This window comes from Mastigoproctus giganteus, chromosome 14 (assembly GCF_048544385.1).
Source record: "Mastigoproctus giganteus isolate SK-2022 chromosome 14, ASM4854438v1, whole genome shotgun sequence".
NCBI lineage: Eukaryota > Metazoa > Arthropoda > Arachnida > Uropygi > Thelyphonidae > Mastigoproctus > Mastigoproctus giganteus.
The window spans coordinates 71,525,817-71,547,260 of NC_143588.1; the positions used below are offsets into that span (position 1 = coordinate 71,525,817).

Consider the following 21,444-nt stretch of genomic DNA (forward strand, 5'->3'; position numbering starts at 1 on the left):
AAAATTATTTTTTGCATGCAGTTCCTTTGTAACCACATCATAATATCCAATCAAATTTAGACAAGACTTTCCCTTAACAAACCCATGCTGTGTCTGAATTATTGCTGCAGTCTTTGTCTAGATGATCCTGCAAAGCATCTTTAACCAGTGACTCTGTTATTTTACCCGGAACAAAAGTTAAACTAACTGGTCTGTAATTACTCATTGAAGAAAGATTATTGGAGTACTCCACTTCGAACATTACACCAATCTGAAGAATATCCATTGATCATAAACCCTCTGCCTTCTGCCCTGCAGTCACCCTGCAATTCATCTTCGAATCCTTCTAGTAATCCTAATATTAGAATTAGCAGAGGTATATGATGCAAGAAAATAAACTTATATAGCATCAGCCAAAATAAAAAAAAGAAAAAACCCTTTCTATTTCATCCAACCATTCACTCCAAATGGTTGTCTAATTCTGCTTTGAACTTATTTAAGTTGGTAACTTTCACTACAACATATGGAAGTTTGTTCCAACTATCAACCACCTGCTGGCTAAAGGCTAATTTCCGCACATCTATTATACAATTATCGTTCCTCAATTTGAATTTTTTTCCTCAGGTCAGTAATGTGAGCAAGAGAAAGAATCCCATCAGCACTAAGCTTGCTCAACCCATTCAAGGCCTTATACATCTCAATCAGATCACCTAACAGGTACCTTGTCTCTACACGCTGCAATTTGCAGAACTTAATCCTTTCTTGGCAACAGTAACCCTTTGTTCCACTCACCAATCTCGTTGCCCTTCTCTGTACTTGTTCCAGCAGCTCTACATCCTTCCTAAAATGAGGCCTTCAGACCCGTATGCAGTACTCAAGGTGTCGCCTGACCCTTATACATTACTTTATACAAGGGGACAATCACCTGCTTATCCCTGCTAGCAAAATTCCTGTATATCATTGACAAGACACCATGACTGCACAATTACCCCCAGGTCCTTTTCATTCTCCACTACCTTGAGTGTAGTACCACCAAGTTGGTACGTTACTCTGTGGTTACTGCTACTCACATGCAGTACTTTGCATTGTCAATGTTAAACTTCAGTTGCCACCTTTCATCCAATCTGCTCAACTTTTCTAGATCCTGTTGCAGTAGTCTACTATTGGGGACACATTTGCACATCTCCAGTCCATGGGGACCACCTCTGAGTCCAAGGAAGCTTTCATAATTATGGCTAACGGTTTGCTTACTTCCTTTGCTGCTCCTTTAATATAACTGGATGGATCCCATCCACTCCAGGTGCCTTTCTTATGTTCAATTTCAACAATTTATCCTCCACTTTGCTCTGTTATTACAAAATCATTTAGCTTTCTGCCAGAGTTTAATAAGCTTCTGACCTCCACTTCCCTACAGACTTTTTTCATATGTGAATGTAGATGAAAAATATTCATTCAGTTTGTCAGCTACCTCAGCAGGTTTATCAACAATAAAACTGTCGATGTCAAGTGGAGCAATCTGATCCATACCCTTCCTTCTAGAGTTTACATAAGTAAAGAAGTCTTTGCTGTTTTTCCTTGCATCCTTTGCCAAAGATTTCTCATAATCAGCCTTTGCTCACCTAACCTCCTTTGTGACTTGATTATATCTACCAGAGTCTTCTGTGTCACTTAATAATTTATATGCATCCCATGCATTTTTCTTCTCTGCCACGAGTCTCAGTAGTTCAACTGCCATCCATTTAAGCCTGAACTTTGAACGGTATTTCTTAGTTGATATGAAAAGCTTAATAGCTTCCAAGATTACTTCCTTGAATGCTTCCCATTTAGAATTTGCTGTTGGTAACATCATCAGTTGGTCCCACTGTATAGAATTTAAAACTGTCTGAGACCACCACAGTCACCATTACAAAAGCAAAAAACCTTCCCCTTACTACTGATGGTAGTTACATCTTTAAGTAACTCCCACATCAGCACACTGTGATCACTGCCACCTAGAGGGTCCACTATCTGCAGATCCTTAATGCATGAAGAATCATTGTTGACAATCAGATCAAAAATATTACTCTGTCTAGTTGCCTCTCGAACATGATACTGCAGAAAACAATCATCTAATAAATCCACAAAAGCCTTGCTAATGTGCAAGTGACCAACACACAAGTTCCAGTCAATATCTCGGAAGTTAAAATCCACCATTATAAGACAATCTGATTTACTGGCCCACTATTTCTCTATACAGTCATTCATTGTACTCGTCGGAGTCATTAAGCATATAACGCACTTCTACTCTCATTTTTGCTTTCCCACTGCTTATGTCACACCAAACTGACTCAAGTTTGGTGTGTACTCAGAGTCATTAGGTGTTATAGACCTAATGACTGAGTACAACCAATGACTGTGCAGAGAAATAGAGTGGGCCAGTAAATCAGAATGTCTTGTAATGGGGGAATTTTAACTTTCCAGATACTGATTGGAACTTGTGGTTGGTCATTCGCACACTAGCAAGTCTTTTTTGGATTTACTGGAGGATTGTTTTCTACAGCAACATGTTCGAGGGGTAATCAGAGGGAGTAATACTCTTGTTTTGATTATCAGCAGTGATTATTCATGCATTAAGAATTTGCAGATAAAGGAACCACTGGGTGATAGTGATCACAATTTCTGATGTGGGAATTACTTAAAGATATAACTACCGTAAAGGGAAGGGTTTTTGTAAAGGTGACTACAGTGGTCTCAGGCAGTTTTTAAATTCTATACAGTGGGATCAACTGATGATGTTTAAAACAGCAAATTCTAAATGGGAAACCTTCAAGCAATTAATCTTGGAAGCTACTAGGCTTTTCATGCCAACTAAGAAATACTGTTCAAGATTTAGAACTAAATGGTTGTCAGATGAACTAATGAGGCTCGTGGCAATGAAGAAAAATATGTGGGATGCATATAAATTGTCAGGTGACACAGAAGCCTATGGCAGATATAAGCTAGTCTGTAATAAAGTCACATACTAAGTAAGCGAAAGCTGACTACGAGAAATCCTTGACAAAAAGGATGCAAAGAAGACTTCTTTACTTATGTAAACTCTAAAAGGAAGGAGATGAGCCAGATTGGTCCACTTGATATTGGTGGGTCGACTGTTGATGATCCTGCTCAGATAGCTGACAAACTGAACAAGTATTTTGGATCTACATTCACACATGAGGAATTCTGTAAGGAAGAGGAAGACAGAAGTTTGCTATACTCAAACAGGGAGGGAGCTAAATAATTTTGTAATAATGGAGGGCAAAGTGGAGGAGAAATTGTTGCTGTTGTTGTTATTAGGAGCATTACCAACTAAGGCCATACTGCTGCGGGATATGCGGCGGTCATTCCCTGACCTTTCTGCAACCTCCGTGTTTGGTGGTCACGTGCTCGAACCCCGGTCTAATCAAGAAGCGTGTGCTACGCACTGCTGCTCCTTCCCACCTGGCTACGGAGGCGCCAAGAAATTGTTGCGCTGAAGTTAAACATAAGAAAGACATCTGGGGTGGATGGAATTTATCCAGTTATATTGAAGGAGCCAGCAAGCGAAGTTAGAAAACTCTTAACCATAATTATGAGAGCATCCTTAGATTCAGGGAAGGTCCTCAGGGATTGGAGATGTACAAATGCATCCCCAATTCACAAAGGGTGAAGGCGCCTCCGTAGCCAGGTGGGCAGGAGCGGCAGTGCATAGCACACGCTTCTTGATTAGACCGGGGTTCGAGCACGTGACCACCAAACACGGAGGTTGCAGAAAGGTCAGGGAATGACCACCGCATATCCCTGGAGCAGTATGTCCTTAGTTGCTAATGCTCCTAAAAAAAAACCAAATAACAAATAACAATAACAAAGGGTGAAAAAAATATTTGTAGACCTATTAGTTCAACTTGTGTTCCAGGGAAAATAGTGGATTCACTTGTTAAAGAAGTGATGCAGGATCACCTAGACAAGATTGTAGTAATAGTTCAGACACAGCATCCATTTGTTAAGGGGAAGTCTTGTCTGACCAATTTGATTGGATACTATGATGTGGTAACAAAGGAACTGGATGCAAAAAATAATTTAATATCATATACTTGGATTTCAGGAAAGCTTTTGATACTGTTGCACATGGAAGACTGCTTTACAAATTGGAGCAGTATGGCATTAAGGGCAAGTTGCTGCAATGGATAAAGGGATGGTTGGGAGGGAGACGGCAGAGAGTGGTAATAAATGGACACTGCTCTATGTGGACTAATGTTATTAGTGGAGTCCCCCAGGATTTGGTGCTGGACCCATTGTTTCTTTGTGTATTTATAAATGATTGTTTGTTATTTGGTTTTTAGGAGCACATTAGCAACTAAGGCCATATTGCTCCGTGAATATGCGGTGGTCATTCCCTGACCTTTTCACATCCTCCGTATTTGGTGGTGACGGGCTCTTGTTTGTTGTTTGTTTGTTATTTGGTTTTTAGGAGCATTAGCAACTAAGGCCATATTGCTCCGGGAAAATGCGGTGGTCATTCCCTGACCTTTCCGCATCCTCCGTATTTGGTGGTGATGGGCTCGAACCCTGGTCTAATCAAGAAGTGTGTGCTACGCACTGCTGCTGCTCCTTCCCACCTGGCTACGGAGGCGCCTATTTATAAATGATATTGATGAAGGTATACCAGGCTTAATGTCCAAGTTTGCAGATGATAACAAAGGTTGGCAGGGTTGTTAATGACAGTAAACACAGTATGCTAATGCAACAGGCTCTAGAAAAGTTAGGCAGATGGGCTGAGAAGTGGGAACCGAAGTTTAACATTGACAAATGCAAAGTACTGTATATGGGTAGCAGTAACCGAAGAGAAACATACCAAATGTGTGGTACTACACTCAGGGAGGTGGAGAATTAAAGACCTGGGGTAATTGTGCAGTCAGATATGAAGTTATATAAGCAGTGCAGATGGGCTGCCAGAGCAGGTCATGGAGTTTTGTCAATGATATATAGGAATTTTGCTAGCAGAGCAAGGTGGTTGTCCCCTTGTATAAGGCAATGGTCAGCCCACATCTTGAGTACTGCATACAGGTCTGGAGGCCTCATTTTAGGAAGGATGTAGAGTTGTTGGAACGAGTACAGAGAAGGGAAACAAGATTGGTGAGAGGAACAAAGGGATGCTCTTACCAAGAGAGGCTTAAGTTCTGCAAGTTGCAGCATCTGAAGACCAGGCACCTGCAAGGTGATCTGATTGAGGTGTATAAGGCCTTGAATGGTTTAAGCAGGCTCAATGCTGATGGGATACTTCCACTCGCTCAGATTAAGAACCTGAGGGGACGGGACATAGATTCAAAGATTGATGTGTGGAAGTTTGCCTTTAGCCAGCAGGTAGTTGATTGCTGGAACATACTTCCATCTGTTGTTGTGGAAGTTGATAGCTTAAATAAATTTAAGGCAAATTAGACAAACATTTGGAGTGAACAGATAGGTGAAATGGACAGGTTTTTTTTTTTTTTTGGCTAATGCTATATAAGCTTGCTTTCTTGCATCATATCCCTCAACTAATGCTAATGCTAAACCTACAAATAATGAATTCAAGACTAAAAGAGTATCTTTAGTCTTGAAATACAAATACAAATCACCATTTCTGATCTTCTATGGAGATCAGAAATGGTGATTTGTCTCTGGGGAATAGGTGAAGACAGTTCTCCAATATGTAGTGCAAATCTTTACCACTTGCACTGCATGTTTGTGGAGCTGACTGCAGCAAGACAACAGTGAGCCACAGGAGATGCCTTTGCACATTTTATGCAAAGTGGGTCAGGAAATTAGGCAAAAATTCAGTGTTTTGATGGGAAAATTTGAGTGACTGAAGAAAAGAGTTATTGTCTGTGGAGGAATTACAACAGGAACACATGAAATACTCAGCAGTCCAATACAATACTAGATGCAGCAGGAAGCACAGTGGGATCACCACAAACAGAACAACACACTGACCTCACAGAAGTTAGTTATTCATAGTGACTATCTTTAGGAAAAAAGGATAGGTGGAATAGAAACAGAGTATGTCTGAGAGGAGCAAAAGTTAGATACTGTTATCATTTTTAATGGTACAAAAGGTGATACTGTTGTACACATGGATATTAATGAAATAAGTGATGTGAAGAGTTAATTCAGAAATGTGATTTTGAGTAAAATCTTGTGAGTTTGAGCTAAACTTAAAAGTATCTGCCAAGGCATGATGGAAGGGAGTTCATCATGACAGATTATCATGGAATTTGGCCCTAGAGCAATGTGCAATGCTTATATGTGTAGAATTTTTCATAGCACGGCCTGTGCTTGTTAACAGAAGAGACTGTTTTTATAGAAGTGGAATATAGTTGAATAGAAGAGGTGCAGGAATATCACAGATAATCTTATCTGTAAACCCCTGGCCTTTTGGATGAGAAGGGAAAGTGCAACACTATTTAACCTTTTATCCAGTTACAATTAAAGGTTGTTGCAATAAAGATTCTCTCTCTCTCAAAGTTAGGTGGCTTGGAAAACTGCTGATTTGGTTGGGGAAGGAGGATTACAGCATCCACTGAGTTAGAGTTATTAAGAGCACAAACAGGCATACACATCTACTTATACACTGGGAAACTACATTATGTCATTCAATCTCTGCATCTTAAACCAGTCTGGAAACCTTCCAACCTTCAGCAGTACCCTCTGGGAGAGCACCAATGACGTGACCATAGCCTCCCCATCCATCGCAAGTAAATTTACCAACTGGAAAGTTAATGATGCATGGACAACCACTGACCACAGAGTGATCACCTTCTCCTTGTGTCACTCTGTTGATCATGTCCCCCCCATTCCCCGAAATGTCATCAGGTATTGTACCAAAAAAGCGGACTAGAACTGCTTTTACCAAGTTCTTGAAGATTTGATACCTACCGATCCTATCATCCTGACCCAAACCACTCCTGAGAATAATGCAATAACACTAACCAAAAGTATCCAGCAAGCTTGCTCTACTGCTATTCCAAAACACAGACCTTTTCACACTGTTGTCCCATGGTAGAACCCTGAATTGGACAGCCAGAGAAAAGCAGTACATCATGCCTGCAAGGCCTTTCAGAGGGATTGTGCTTCACTACCTTTCCCCGAAATTCAGGCTGCCAGAGAAACCTACAAGATTACTCTGAAATGCATACACAGATAATATCAGAAAATCCAAGAAAAAGTCCTGGCAGGAATTGGTTTCCTCAATGGGTAACAGCAAGCCCTAGAGAGTGGTACATCGTATCGTGACCAACAAACTCCCTAGGGGAGAAGTCCTGTGTTCAACACTGAAACCAGATGGTTGTCACCCTAACTTGGGAAGAATCCGCCAACAATATGTTGGACTTCATCTTTCCGAATGACAGCAACCCCACGTCTGCAAATCAACAATGTAATGAAGAATATGCAACCGATCAAACTGAAGTGCCCTTTTTATTGGAGGAACTTAAAACTGCTCTGCACAAAACCAAAGACAACAAAACTCCTGGAAATGATCTTCTTGAGGTGGATGTCTTAAAAAAGTTTGCTGAAAGATTTCCTCACCACCTACTAGCTACCTTCAACAACTGTCTTCTTGAGTCTGGATACTTTACCAAAATCTGGAAGGAGGCTAATATAAAACTTATCAAATGTCCTGAAAAACCTCCAGAAATTCCAAACTCTTACAGACCAATTGCCTTGCTTCCTGTCCTCTCCAAACTGCTTGAAAGGCTTCTACACACTCGGATGGAAAGACACTACACAGAATCAAAGCTGGCATCCTCTCGCCAATTCGGATTCAAACATGGAACTGGTACGGAGGATGCTCTTCAGTACCTCATCGCTTTGGCGAAAAATAGTCCTGTAAAATACTCCCTTTCCATCACAGTGGATTTTGCTGGTGTTTTGATCGCCTGTGGTGGCCAAGCATCCTCAGGAGGCTTAGACATGCCAAAACTCCTCTCAACCTTTACAGATGCATTCCCTCAAACCTCAATCAGTGGAAGATCATGCTCACCTCCAAGTACCAGCAAGTTCCAGGCTGGTCACCTGGGGTTGTCCTTAGGGCTCTGTCCTTGGACCTTGAGTGTGCTGTGTCTTTGGCCTTTGTATACGACCTAGTCTTGATTATCTATGCTTGTTCCCAAGCCCAGTTGGAAGTCAATGCCAATCTGGCCCTCAGAAAGCTCCAGAGCTGGGCCTCCACACACTGGCTCACTATTTCTGGTGAGAAAACCAAGTCTATTTTGCTCAAGGGTTCGCTTCAACTAACCAGACCACCAACCATAAAAATTAATGGTGCACCCATAAAATCGTTCCCTGAAATAAAGTACTTAGGCATCATCCTCGATATGAAGTTGACATTTTACCAGCATCTTGTTCATGTCGCAACCAAAATTAGGAAATACACGGCACTGATTACCAGAATTAGTAGAGCAGACTGGGGCCTTAAACGACGGGCACTTGCACTAATTTATCAAACCAATTGTCTGCTACTGTTTGGCAGTGTGGTGTACCAGAGCCAACATCCAGCAAAATAAAGCTAAGTTAGATTCAATTCAGAGAGTTATGCTCCTCACAGTTACTAGAGTCTGTCGCACTGTTAGTACGCCGGCTCTTCAAGTCCTTGCAGGATATCTACCCTTGTACCTTGAGGTGATCAAGAGAGACCTATTTCAAAGACTAAAGAGAGGTATTCCCTCCAAGATCCTTGATATCCACCTTGATCTGGCCAACGATTCCAAAAGAGAGAGAAAACATATTGCAAACAAACTCGTCGAAATTTGGCAAGACGCATGGGATAACACAAGCAAAGGAGCTATTACCAAACTTTTCATACCTTCTGTTGCCCAAACATACCCAAAGTCTCCTCCCTGGTTTTCACCGGGCCTCCAAGTAACATTCTTATTTACTGGACACGGACGCTTCAGGAAAAAATTAACAGATCTGGGCATCGAACAAAACCCACTTTGCACATGCGGACAACCTGAAAGCTGGGAGCATGTAATGTACTACTGTCCTTACTATGAGGATTATAGGACAAGACTGATCACAAAAACACACAGAAACCCACACCATCAGGAATATCTTTTTCTGCAAGATGAGCTCTACTATCATGCCCTTACCAAGTTTGCTCAATCAACCTTCCAACTCAGATGTACTAATCAGACAACAATCTCCTAGGCAACAGTTCAACAGTAGTGTAAAGGGAATTCACCTAAACGCACTGCAAACCCCCACGGGGTAGGATAAACTAGTGCCTCTGCCAGGGTACAATATGGTGCAAACCCCATTCGGAGTAGGATTAACTTCAAGCCCTGCTGACACCTTCGGGTGTGGGATGACTTTGCATCTGTATACTGGAAGGTGGGTCAGGTGCTACAAATGCCTTCAGGTGTAAATGCCATATGGCACTTCTTTGCAGGGTAACTGTTACCCTGAAATCTTTGTCCCCCCCCGGTGGGTGGGCTCCCCAGGCCAGGGGTTCCAATCTTCATTCCCTCCCTACTTCCATCATTTGGAGGATTTAGCTATCTCCTCATTTTTTTTTTTTTTTTTTTTTAACTTGGTCTCTGTCAGGAAGCTTAGGCGACCCTGGCAGAGGCCAGCCAGAGTATTATGGGCAGCCTGGCTCACCTCCCAGTGGTGGTGGGCAATGCGGGGTCCCATTAGGGGTCCCGTGGCCAAAAAACCAGTGACTTAACAACAGAATATAATGCTACTCTGACACAAACCAGACATTACACTTTTTCTGGCTTTTACAGAAATTCTGTATTTCTTCACAAAGTACCATGGCGCAGATGTGGGAAACCACCGGTGGCACCTTCCACAAAACACTATGCCACTATTTACTTATACGCTTATGCTAGGAGCATAGTAAATGCTCCTAGCATAAATGTATAAGTAAATAACTGGTTAAGTCATCAGGACATTACAGGAATATCAGAAACTCAGTACCACTTAGGCAGAGACAGAATTTGAAATCAATAAGTAAATTGATAGGAAGAGTGGGTTATACTACTGGTAAAGAAGCACACAGATAACAAAACAGTAGTAAAACCCACCCTCCCTCTTGTCATATATCTCTTTGTTACCAGATTGACTCGGTATTAATTGACAAACCATGTCAGTTGTCATTAACAACAGAAAAACAAAAATGGGAGTAAGAGTATGTTACAAGCCAAATGACCAATGTCTACAACAAACTATAACAGACAGTGGGTCAGCAAATCACGAGAATGTCGTATTGTTGGATATTTTTAACTTTTTTGGATCCTCATTAGAACATGTGGGTTAGTGACTCATTCAGCAGCAGAACATTTCTGGATTTATAGGATGACTGTTTTCTATACCACGCTAGAGAAGAAATAAAAGCAAGCAATATCCAGGATTTGATTATCACTATTTTCATGTATTAAGAATATTCAAGTTAGGATTAGTGGTATTGATGTGGGATTTATTTAAAGATATAACTACTGCCATGGGTAAAGGAAAAGGAAGGCAGGTAATTACAATGGTCTTGGACATTTTTAAAATTTTTTTTCAGTGGAACCAAATAATATTGTTACAAATGCAAATAATAAATGGGAAGTAACATAAGAAGTACCTAAGTGTTTTTTATACCTTGCATCCATTAAGGTTTAGACCTAAATGGATGTACGAGGGCTGTTCAATAAAGGATGATCATAATTTTTTTTTAAACATACCTTTATCAATCATCCATATTTTGATGGTCCTTTTCAAAGTAGTCCCCATTTGATGAAATGTACCAACTACAACATTTCTGCCATTCTTCAGAAATGTGGTTGAAGCCATTTTTTTATATGCATTTGAGAATTACCTCTGATGTCTTTACAACTTCTTTTGACACAAAGCATTTCTTGGACTCATATCTACTTTACATCCGTATTTCTAAGAGGGGAAAATAGCTAAAAATTACCTGTATATGTGCTTCATTATATTTGGTATTCAGTTGCCTAGTAATTTTTGTAAACAACAGGATTCATCAGTAAATAATTATTGTAAACACCCAGTTTCTTCCCTCAGCTGGAGATGCAATAAAGGAGTTTTTCAGCAGAACACTAATTACAAACAGCTACCTCTGGCATGACATCCTTTCATCGACTAGAAGTTACACTTAGGATAGTAAAAACTGATAAGGGCTAAACTAGACAAAAATATACATGAACTGACAAGTGATCTATTGAGAAATATCATGACTTCACTTCGGCACTATGGTAGACCAGACTGATTTAGTTTTCACAAAACACAAATTCTAGGGAATCACAAAAAAATACACAGTATAATTTGGCAATTAGCTGATAAATATTTTACAAAAAACTAAGCACGTGAAAATCTACCATTTTGGTTGCAATGCCTGGGGTACCCTTAGTTGAGAACCACGACTATAATGCATTCCAGGGTAGACCGTTTTTAAAATAACAAATATTAAGGGTAATTTTTCTTCAATTGTTTAAGTCACTTCAGAGCAGTTAAGCAGAGGAGACAATGTTCATCCAATCAATCACTGAGATTTCTTTATTTATAATGCACCCATACAAAAAATTTATGTAGCACAGGTTGCATGATTAGTGATATTCATCATGGGAAATCATACTACTAATAAAAAAAAACAGTGTGCACTTCAGAATAACTTAGCAACATTTCAATTAAAAGAATTACATTAAATTAAGTCTAACATATAATACATATACAAGTTAGTCAGACATATTTATATCTAATATCAAAAAGATTTTTGATTTAAATCATATTTGCTTCAATTTTTCCATCAGCTTCCCATTGAAAAGTCTAAAAAGTATTTAACAGAGGATCACAAGGTTACATCTTTAACCTTTTCTATTAATATTTATTATTAATTCTGAGTATTCTGTAATGATTGTTCCAAAGAATGTTTTAACTAACAACTGTGTTTCTTTATTTTTTTATTGTATTGATAATTATTATATTTTATAATAAGTTCATAGCAAAAGAGGTGGCATTGCAAAATTTGGAAAACACTACTAACTTCAAAAATTAAAAAGAATCTTCCGATATTAAAATCAGATATTACAATGTTATCATAAATAATGCACTGATAAACTGAAAATCTTAAACTGGACACAAGAACCTAACATATCAGAATGACACAATTATGCTTTATTGCTATACTACAGTAAAATTTATTTTTAACTTACTTCATTTATTTTTTGTGCCTTTTCAAATATTGTCTGAGCATCTTTTTCTTTCTCAGTATCTATCTGAACAATGGAAGTTGCACCCATATCTGATGGTCCTTCTCGTTTCTAGAATGGGGAAAAAAAACTGTTCCTCATATTGAGAAAATAAATTTATACTTAATATTTTCAATCTATTTCAAAAAGACAGAAGGCAAAGAATTTTTATTTAGAAGTGGTGAATATAAAAATAATAGCTGCAAATTGAGTATTATAAGGGAGTAAATTTCAACTTTATAGTTTAAGCCTTTATAGTCTGTACAGTATATGATGTATACTTAAATTAATATACTTTTATACACTAGTGTTATAAAAGTTAAGGCACAAATGAATAAAATATAATATTTTACAAATTAATTGATATCAGTAAATTAAATTTGGCATGAATGTACATAATTATACTGCAACAGTATCATGTGTGAATTTATAGATAACATATGTCATTCTTGAAATATACAAATTAGCTTGTGTACCTGAAAGTGAGTATCTACTCATAGCAGAGAAGGTTATAGACCTTGAAGAGGGTAAGGAGGTCTGCTATGATTACTTCTGACAGCCAGCAGGCAACACTTACAAGATGCTCCTGTGCATTTTAACGAGTGCTAAAAAGTTCTTTTTAATGAAAACCAAGCACAATAGTATTAGAATCTAAGTACTTGTACTTATTACTGTGCATGGGTTGAAGGTCGAGAAGATGAAAGAAGATACTTGTTGACATTAGACTCGAATCCTGTAGATTGCAATTTTCAAGAAATATGTATGAAGGGAGGCTAATTCCAGGAAAGAGAATTTGAAGGAGTAAATGAGGAAGAAGAAAAGTTGGTTCTGTGAGTTTGAAGTCGGACAGTGAAAGGATGCTGACTGGTTGTGACATGTGTTTGAACTAGTTTGGAAGAGAGAGAGAGTAGGAATTATAGAAGCCAATTCAGAAGAACAGTTCCTGTAGAAATATCTATAGAAAAGGCATGCAGCAGAAACAGAATGTCTATAAGACAGAGAATGGAGAAACTTTGTAGAGATGGGTCATTAAGTAAACAAACTGCTCTCTTTTGAATGGAATCCAGAATCCTGAGAGAGAGGTTTTGGGGGGAATGCCTCAAATGTGAGAACAATATTCCATTGCAGGGAGGATTTTTGATTTGTACAGAGCGAGCAGCTGTTTGAAAGAAAAGTAATGCTGACAGTGAAAGAGAAAACCCAGATTTTTAGATGCAGAGAAAGCAATATTTGTGATGTGCTTGTAGTACTGAGGTCCACTTACAAGAAAGCAGTTTGTGGTGTGCATGATACTCTGGGAATATTAATCTCCCTTTACTGAAAAAAGTGCTTTACCAGTAGTGACCTACTGGTAAAGTAGGTCACTACTGGTAAAGTGACCTACTTTACCAGCAGTGAAGAGGATATTGTGTGGGGTTTTTTTTTGGGGGGGGGGGAATCACTCATGAGAGAGAGAACAAAGGCTTACTGCACTCAAAGTCTGACAAAGGGTTCAAGAATTTTGTCCCAATAAAGCACAGCAAACTGCATGCATTACAGATTATCCCTGCTCAGACCATCAAGACCACTCCTGTGTAGCAACCCTCTTCAGATATGGATAAGTCTGCATAATCTGGCTGTAAACTGAAGCCAGACTCATTCACATTGGACTAACTGATGTGTTCACGATCCAGGCTCGTAATTTCATGAGCATCCTGCATACAGACCTTCTCCTTCAGCCTACAGGATACAGTTCAGTGGGATATATTTTATTCTGAGGAAGCTACAATTCAAAAGAGAGCTGCTATGTTCACTATGTTTTCTTCAATTAGAGCCAGATATTAGCCATCCTAGTGTTATGACCTTTGGTCAACCTTAAAAGTTCTCCTGCCACCTAGAACTGTCTTCACAATTAGGCTATAAAATCTGGGTGGGCATTCAGGATCTTTGCAACCTCCACCTGTGATTGGACTAATTCAATCCTGCCAACTGCTCTCTCTGCCATAAAGAATCACTCATATGATATCTCAGTGCCAGTGGACCATAAAACATTATTTTGATGTGCTTGTTATCTATGCACAATTAAATTAATCTGAGTGATGCACAGTCAGATTGTTCTATTTATACCTACTCCTATTTGCATATCAGAAATGATGTGAACGTCTAATCATTTGTATCAGTTATTTATTCTATATGTACAATCCAATCCAATTTACAAAGGGTAAGTAAGCAAACTATAAACTTTACTTTTGCCCAACGGTATAGTTACTGCTTTTACACTTTTATTCAAAATCTGTGTTAAGAATTTTTTTTAATGAAAGTAAGGTACAACTTACATCAGATTTGCTTGACTTATAAGAGATAACAAGTCTGTCTTCATCACTGTCACTCCCATAAAAGACATCTGTTTTTTTATCCTTCTTTACTTTTGTCTGCAATAAAATAATTAAATTAGTATAACTGCTTTAAATAAAATTTCACTAAATATACTCTATCATCTTTTAAGCTTAATAATGCTATTACTGGCACTGCACTTCAATATATTTAAAAAGATTTTTCCTAATCTTTTAATTTTATTGGGAGACTTCACTGTTAGGGATATAGTAGCATTTTTTTGTAATAAGAACTAGAACCAGGGTACGTCTATTAAGAGCAACAATTAACGACTAATTAATATCCAATTAATAATTAATTAATATGGCTTTCTTGCACCATGTGGCCATTACTAATACTAATAACATTACCACCAAGATTGACAGGTTTTAAGGGGGTGGAGGGGTGAAGAGGGAATTATTATTCCCACGGGGACTAATAATATTAAGTACACAAGATATGACAATTTGTTGGATAAATATAGGACTATTCAGATAAAATGTTGCAACTTAAGTCAGAATATTTATGTCTGCAATTCAGCCCATGCATGATAGGAGTGATTATATGCTGAAAGCCTTGTACTCAAGACTTTAGGAACTCAGCAAAGCTTTTGGGAGGAAATTTTTATCAGTGCTGCCAGCATGAATAATTTTTTTTTTTTTTTTTTTTTTATTGTAGAGACTGAATACATTTGAACAAATGTAATGCAAGGGTTTTTACTAATATCACCAAGGGTACCCTAAGTGTTCAGGAAAACAGCTAGATGTGTGTGTGGGGGGGGGGGGAGAATATAAATATGCATTTATCTGATGATAGTGTTGCTGCAACAGCCAACAGCAAGGTGTTTTGAGGGGCAATACTAGGGGCAAAGAATATTCTAGACATTTTTTCACTTATACAGCTAAAGAAATGTGATGATAAATCAGCAGCTGTTTCATTAGTTGTATAAGCAAGAGAAGAGATAAAGCAGCTGATAATGCATCGTGTTGGGGTCATTTGAAAAAAAGTAAACAAGATTTACTTTTACTTTTAAAAGTAAACAAGTCCAAAATAAACTGTCAATGTGGATGAAACTGATTTACCATGGAGATGGGGGAATAACAAACAGATTCATTGCCTGGGTTTAAGAAATCTAAAGACCTGCTGCTAAAAGAGGAGAAAAGAGAATGCTGCAGGTTTTAGACTTAGATCATTGTTAGTTTACCATTTATATTAAATGCTACCCTGAAGTCAAGGTTGCCTGCTCTTTGTAAAGCATATAAGGCCTAAGTTACACAAAGTCCACCCCACCAAGAATGGTGTGTGTGGATTATTTTTGTCCAACTGTTAGCAAAGACAGCATTGAAAAGAACCTTGTAAATAAACTAGTCTGCAAGAATGTTTTCTTGAATAATGGTCTAGAGCATTTACAAAGTGTAGAAGAACTGCTTAAAGGCACAATCAGGGTTATTTCATACCACTAAATACAAGTGCATTATTACAACCTATGGATCAGGGTGTCACAGATTTCAAGTACTATTATGATGGGCAAAGATTTTCAAGAGAAATTTGTGAAACTCAGGGAAGGGGCTCCAACTCAAACAATTTTGGAAAGAAGTCAGCATCCTTATTAAGCCATAAACATCACTGATAAAGCCCGGAATGAAGTTTTTGGGGAACTGGAGAAAGATTACAGTGAAAAAATGATTGTCCCATATGATGGGATACTGACAAATGAAGAGCTCATTTAGTTAGATAAATTAAGACCAAAAGAAGGGAATAGAGATGAAGTTTGGTAACTCTCTAGGAGGCTTCCAGATCACCTAGTGTATAATCTTGCTACCTCTACTCTGCCAGATAGTGACTGGAGGGAGTCCGAGTAGTGTGTATGCAGGGAGCATTGTCGAGGCCACGTTATGTCAAGGATCTGGGTATATTCTTACCACGTGTACGGCATATCCAAAAATTTCATTACCTTCATACAGCATGTCCCACCCACTTTTTCTTACTATTGAATACACCATGAATTGTCAAACTAATAGAGCAAGCTTATCTGCGAAAAGATCTAAACCTCCAAAGCACTTCCTAATTCATTTCACAAATATACGTGGTCTCAATTCTAATCTCAACAATGTCCATTTCCACTTGCAGTCTGCCAAATCCCATGTACTTTTTCTGACAGTATCTCAGTTATCGGTTGATACAACTACTGCTCATCTCAGATGCCCAAATTATTTGCTGTATGATTCCTTTCGCCTCAAAGGTGGTACTTCTGCATATATCCGTTCTGATATTTCCTGTTAGAGACATGGCAATTTGGAATCTCCTCTCTTTGATCTTCTCTGGCTTAAAATCTCTCTACCTCATGTGTCAAATTCATCTGTTGTCTCTACCATTCTCACAACTCCACTAATCACTTGGAGCTCTTTGACTTCCTCTCTTTGCAACTTGACTTTCTCCAGTCCAATGTTCCTAACAGTGAGGTAATTTTCCTTGGTGATTTTAATGTTCACAACTCCAGCTGGCTTCCGGTTTCTAGTCACACCGACCCAGCTGTTTGAGATGAGGCTTTTGCAATTACTAATGACCTAGCACAGATTGTTCATTTACCTACAAGAATACCGGACAATCCTAATCATACAGCCAATATGCTTGATCTTTTTCTCACAAACAACCCTTCTAAGTACACGGTTGAAGTGAGAGGTCCTTTAGACACTTCAGATCACAACTTGGTGATTGTCTCTTCTCCAATGGAACCTTTATCTCATGGCTATTCCCAACCTAGTGTTGTTTGGCATTACAAGAATGCAAAATGGGATGACCTGCGAGACTTCTTTTCTTCTTTTCCTTGGTCAGATTACTGTTTCAAAACTTCTGATGTCAACGTTTGCTCATCGTGTCAGTGAAATTATTCTTGCAGGAATGGAATCCTTTATCCCACACTCCACCTTAAAATCTCGCCCTTTATCTAAACCTTAGTTTTCCAATAAATGTGCTAAGGCTGTTCAAGAGAAGAATGTTGCATATCGTAATTGGCTTGTTTCTAATTTTTCAGTTTCATTTTATGCCTACACCAAAGTTCGCAACAATTGTAAAGCAGTTATTAATCAGTCCAAACTAGAGTTTGAACGGGCTAAGAGTAGAAAACTTGCTTCTTGCCCTAATGGTAGCCGAGCATTCTGGTCCCCTTGCCAAAGCTATTGGCCGCAACTTTTGCCCATCTCTGCTCCCACCTCTGTCCAAACCAAATGGTTCTGCTGTCACTTCAGCCAAGGATAAAGCTGACCTGCTAGCATCCAATTTTTCTTTCAGCTCATGTATTAATGATCTTGGTAAAACTCCTCCCACCATTCCCAACACGCTCCATTCAATGCCTTCTGTGGTCTTCCGTCAAAAGGATATCAGAGGGATTTTGACGAATCTTAATGCTAAGAAAGCTCCAGGTCCTGATAGTATTTCTCCACTTGTTCTCAAAACCTGTGCTCCTGAACTTACTCCTATTCTTTGCCGCCTTTTTTCACTTTCTTATTCCAAAGGTGTTTTTCATTCTGCTTGGAAATTTGCTCATATCCAGCCAGTTCCTAAAAAAGGGTGACAAATCCCTTCCATCCAATTATCGTCCCATTGCAATTACTTCTACTCTTTCTAAAGTAATGGAGAAATCAATTAACCGCCAACTCTTAAACTACCTAGAAACCTTCCGTCTGATCAATGATCGCCAGTATGGATTCCGTCAGTGTCGATCCACTGGTGATATTCTGGCTTATGTTACCCATTTATGGACTAATTCAATTGAAAGGTTTGGTGAAACACAAGTAGTTGCTCTTGACATCTCAAAGGCTTTTGATCGTGTTTGGCATAAAGGTCTTCTAAACAAGCTTCCAACTTATGGTTTGCCAACTGTTTTTAGTAATTGGTTATCCAGTTTTCTCTCTGATCGCTCACTGAGGGTGATGGTAGATGGCTCTCTGTCTTCTAACTTCTCCACTAATGCCGGTGTCCCCCAAGGTTCAGTTCTTTCCCCCTCTCTTTTCCTCTTGTATATTAATGACCTTCTTCCACTGACTGGAAATCCTATCCATAGTTTTGCCGATGATAGCACATTGCATTCGACTTTCCATTTTGAGAAACCTTGTCCTGCTCAATCATCTTAAACTTCTCGAAATTCTGCTACCAGTTCCTTAAATGCCGATCTTCAGGTAATTCTCCAGTGGGACAAGGACAACTTAGTTGATTTCAACCCTTCCAAAACTCAATCTTGTCTTATGTCTCGCAAAAAGGATTCTTCTGCTCCTATGATTATCTTTAGTGACACTCCAATTTCTAGGCAAAATGATATATCTCTTTTGGGGATTGTTGTTGTTATTTGGTTTTTAGGAGCATTAGCAACTAAGGCCATATTGCTCCGGGGATATGTGGTGGTCATTCCCTGACCTTTCTGCATCCTCCATATTTGGTGGTCACGGGCTCGAACCCCGGTCTAATCAAGAAGTGTGTGCTACGCACTGCTACTCCTGCCCACCTGGCTACGGAGGCGCCATTGGGGATTACCCTGACTTCTAATCTCTCTTGGCACAAGCACATTACAAATATTGCTTCCTTTGCATCTAAAAAACTTGGTTTTCTCTTTCACTCTCGGCGTTACTTTTCTTCCAAATAGGTGCTCACTCTGTATAAATCGCAAATCCGCCCTGCCATGGAATATTGTTCACACATCTGGGGTGGTGCCCCCAAAACCTCTCTCAGGCTTCTTGATTCCATTCAGAAGAGGGCAGTTAGGTTAATTAATGATTCATCTCTAACAGAGTCTCTTCACTCGCTTTGTCATAGACACACTGTTTCTGCTGCATGCCTCTTCTACAGATACTTCCATGGGCACTGTTCTTCTGAATTGGCTTCTATAATTCCCGCTCTCTCTTTCAAAACAGTCCGAACACGTGCCGCCACTAGCCAACATCCATTTACTGTCCAACTTCAAACCCACAGAACCAACTTTTCATCTTCCTCATTTATTCATTCAACTGCTGTTTTCTGGAACAACCTTCCTTCAAACGTATTTCCTGAAAATTACAATCTACAGAAGTTCAAGTCCAATGTCAACAAATATCTTCTTTCGTCTTCTCAACCTCCAACCCAAGCACGGTACTAAGTACTATAGGTTCTAATACCTCTCGTGTTTGGGGTTCACATAAAAAAAAAAAAAAAAAGAAAAAAAGAAATTCTTTTGTTAAGATCTTTTAAAGCATAGTATCTTGAATCAGATGAACTTAGAGGCAACAAAATAAATTATCCCACCAAACAATTCAGTTCCTGAATGAAGTGATAAAGTGAGTAGAAGTTTCAAACTCTGAAACACTAAGGATTCCATCAACTATCGTAGGACAAATTTTTCATTCCCAATAAATATGCAGCCCTGAGAAAAGATACAGAACTCCACAAAGGATCCTGAAGAAAGACAAGGAGATGAAAATAAGGGTTTATCTGAATAATTTTGAAAGCCCACTCACATAAGCAAAAAACTTCAGGTGAAAGCAAGCCTTACATTTTAATAGTTTTATTAAATATTTTTAATATGGAGCATGCAGGCCTGGAAAGCAAGGTGTCGGAAATTACAAGGCCTGCTGGGGTCTTCACTCACAAGACAAGTAAATACATGAGGTGTGTTAGGGTTACTAAGAGCAAAAACAAGTGCACGTAACTTGCTTTTACACTAATGCTAAGAGTGTAATAAACAAATTTGATGAATTTGAAGTGCTGGCTAAATCACGAAATGCAGATATTGTAGGCATATCAGAGACACGGTGCCATTCAGACATAGGGGATGCAGAATTTTAATATGGTCAGTATGTGTAGGAAGGACATATATGTATATATTCGTCGCTGGTAGGGAAGCCATCGAATTTTAGTTCAACTCTGCATGGTATATTATGCTAAGAAAGAATGATGTAAAAAGGACAGATGATGTTATATGTATGTTTACAAAGAATATGTGCAGGGTTATGTTGAAAATGTTGTTTCTGGTTACTTAGCTACCTTAAGCAGCAATCACACGGGGAGCTGCTTCCTAGGACCTGTCCTTGCCAGGAGGAGGCAGGCCACTGTATGTTGGCATACTGACTCATAAGAAAGAGCATTAATCCTGCACCCAGTGAAGGTAGTGCAACATTGGTGTGTGCTGGCAAATCCTGTGTCATTGATGGCCAAAGCTGGGGGGGGGGGCATAAACAACCCAAAAGGAAACTGCAGGAGGGCCAGACAATTTTCCAGATATTGACTGGAACTTATGGGAAAATAGCAGAAATTTTCTGGATTTATTTGATTACTGCTTTCTACAGCAGCATGTTAGAAAGCCAAAATGAAAAAGCAATACTTATGATCTGATTATCAGCAGTGACTCCTCGTGCATTTAGAATCTCCAGATAAAGGAACCACTAGGTAGCAGTGATCATGATATGTCGACGTGGGAGCTACTTAAAGATATAACTACAGTCAAGGGCAATGGGAAGGTATTTTGCTTTTGTAAAGATACAAGTCAAATTCTTTTCAGTGGGTCGAACTGATGATGTTACCAATTGTAAATTCTAAATGGGAAGCATTCAGGAAAGTAATCACAGAAACTATCAAGCATTTTGTACCAACAGAGAGATACCGTTCAAGGTTTAAACTTAAATGGATGTCAGATGAACCAATGAAGCCAGTGGCAGAGAAGAAAAATGCAAGGAATGATTACAAATGATCAGCAAACACCGACAGTAAGTAAAAACTAGTCCACAATTAAGTTTATGAAGGGGTTAAGCAAGATAACACAAATTATAGACATCTTTAGCTACGAATGCAAAGAAAAGTAGCAAAGAATTCTTCACTTACGTTAGCACTAGAAGGAAAGGGATAAATCACACTGGCC

At 39.0% G+C, this 21,444-nt stretch overlaps 1 protein-coding gene across 1 annotated transcript in view; it reads right to left on the reverse strand.

Moving 5' to 3' along the window:
• The window catches only part of mdlc (RING finger protein mdlc), a 97,035-nt gene that overhangs the window by 43,477 nt on the left and 32,114 nt on the right, over window positions 1-21,444 (reverse strand). The window contains exons 3-4 of the mRNA XM_090388259.1: window positions 14,525-14,620; window positions 12,174-12,281 (exon numbers count right to left, since the gene is read on the reverse strand). Coding sequence (XP_090244385.1) covers window positions 12,174-12,281; window positions 14,525-14,620 — 204 coding nt within the window. The remainder of the gene's footprint in view (window positions 1-12,173; window positions 12,282-14,524; window positions 14,621-21,444) is intronic.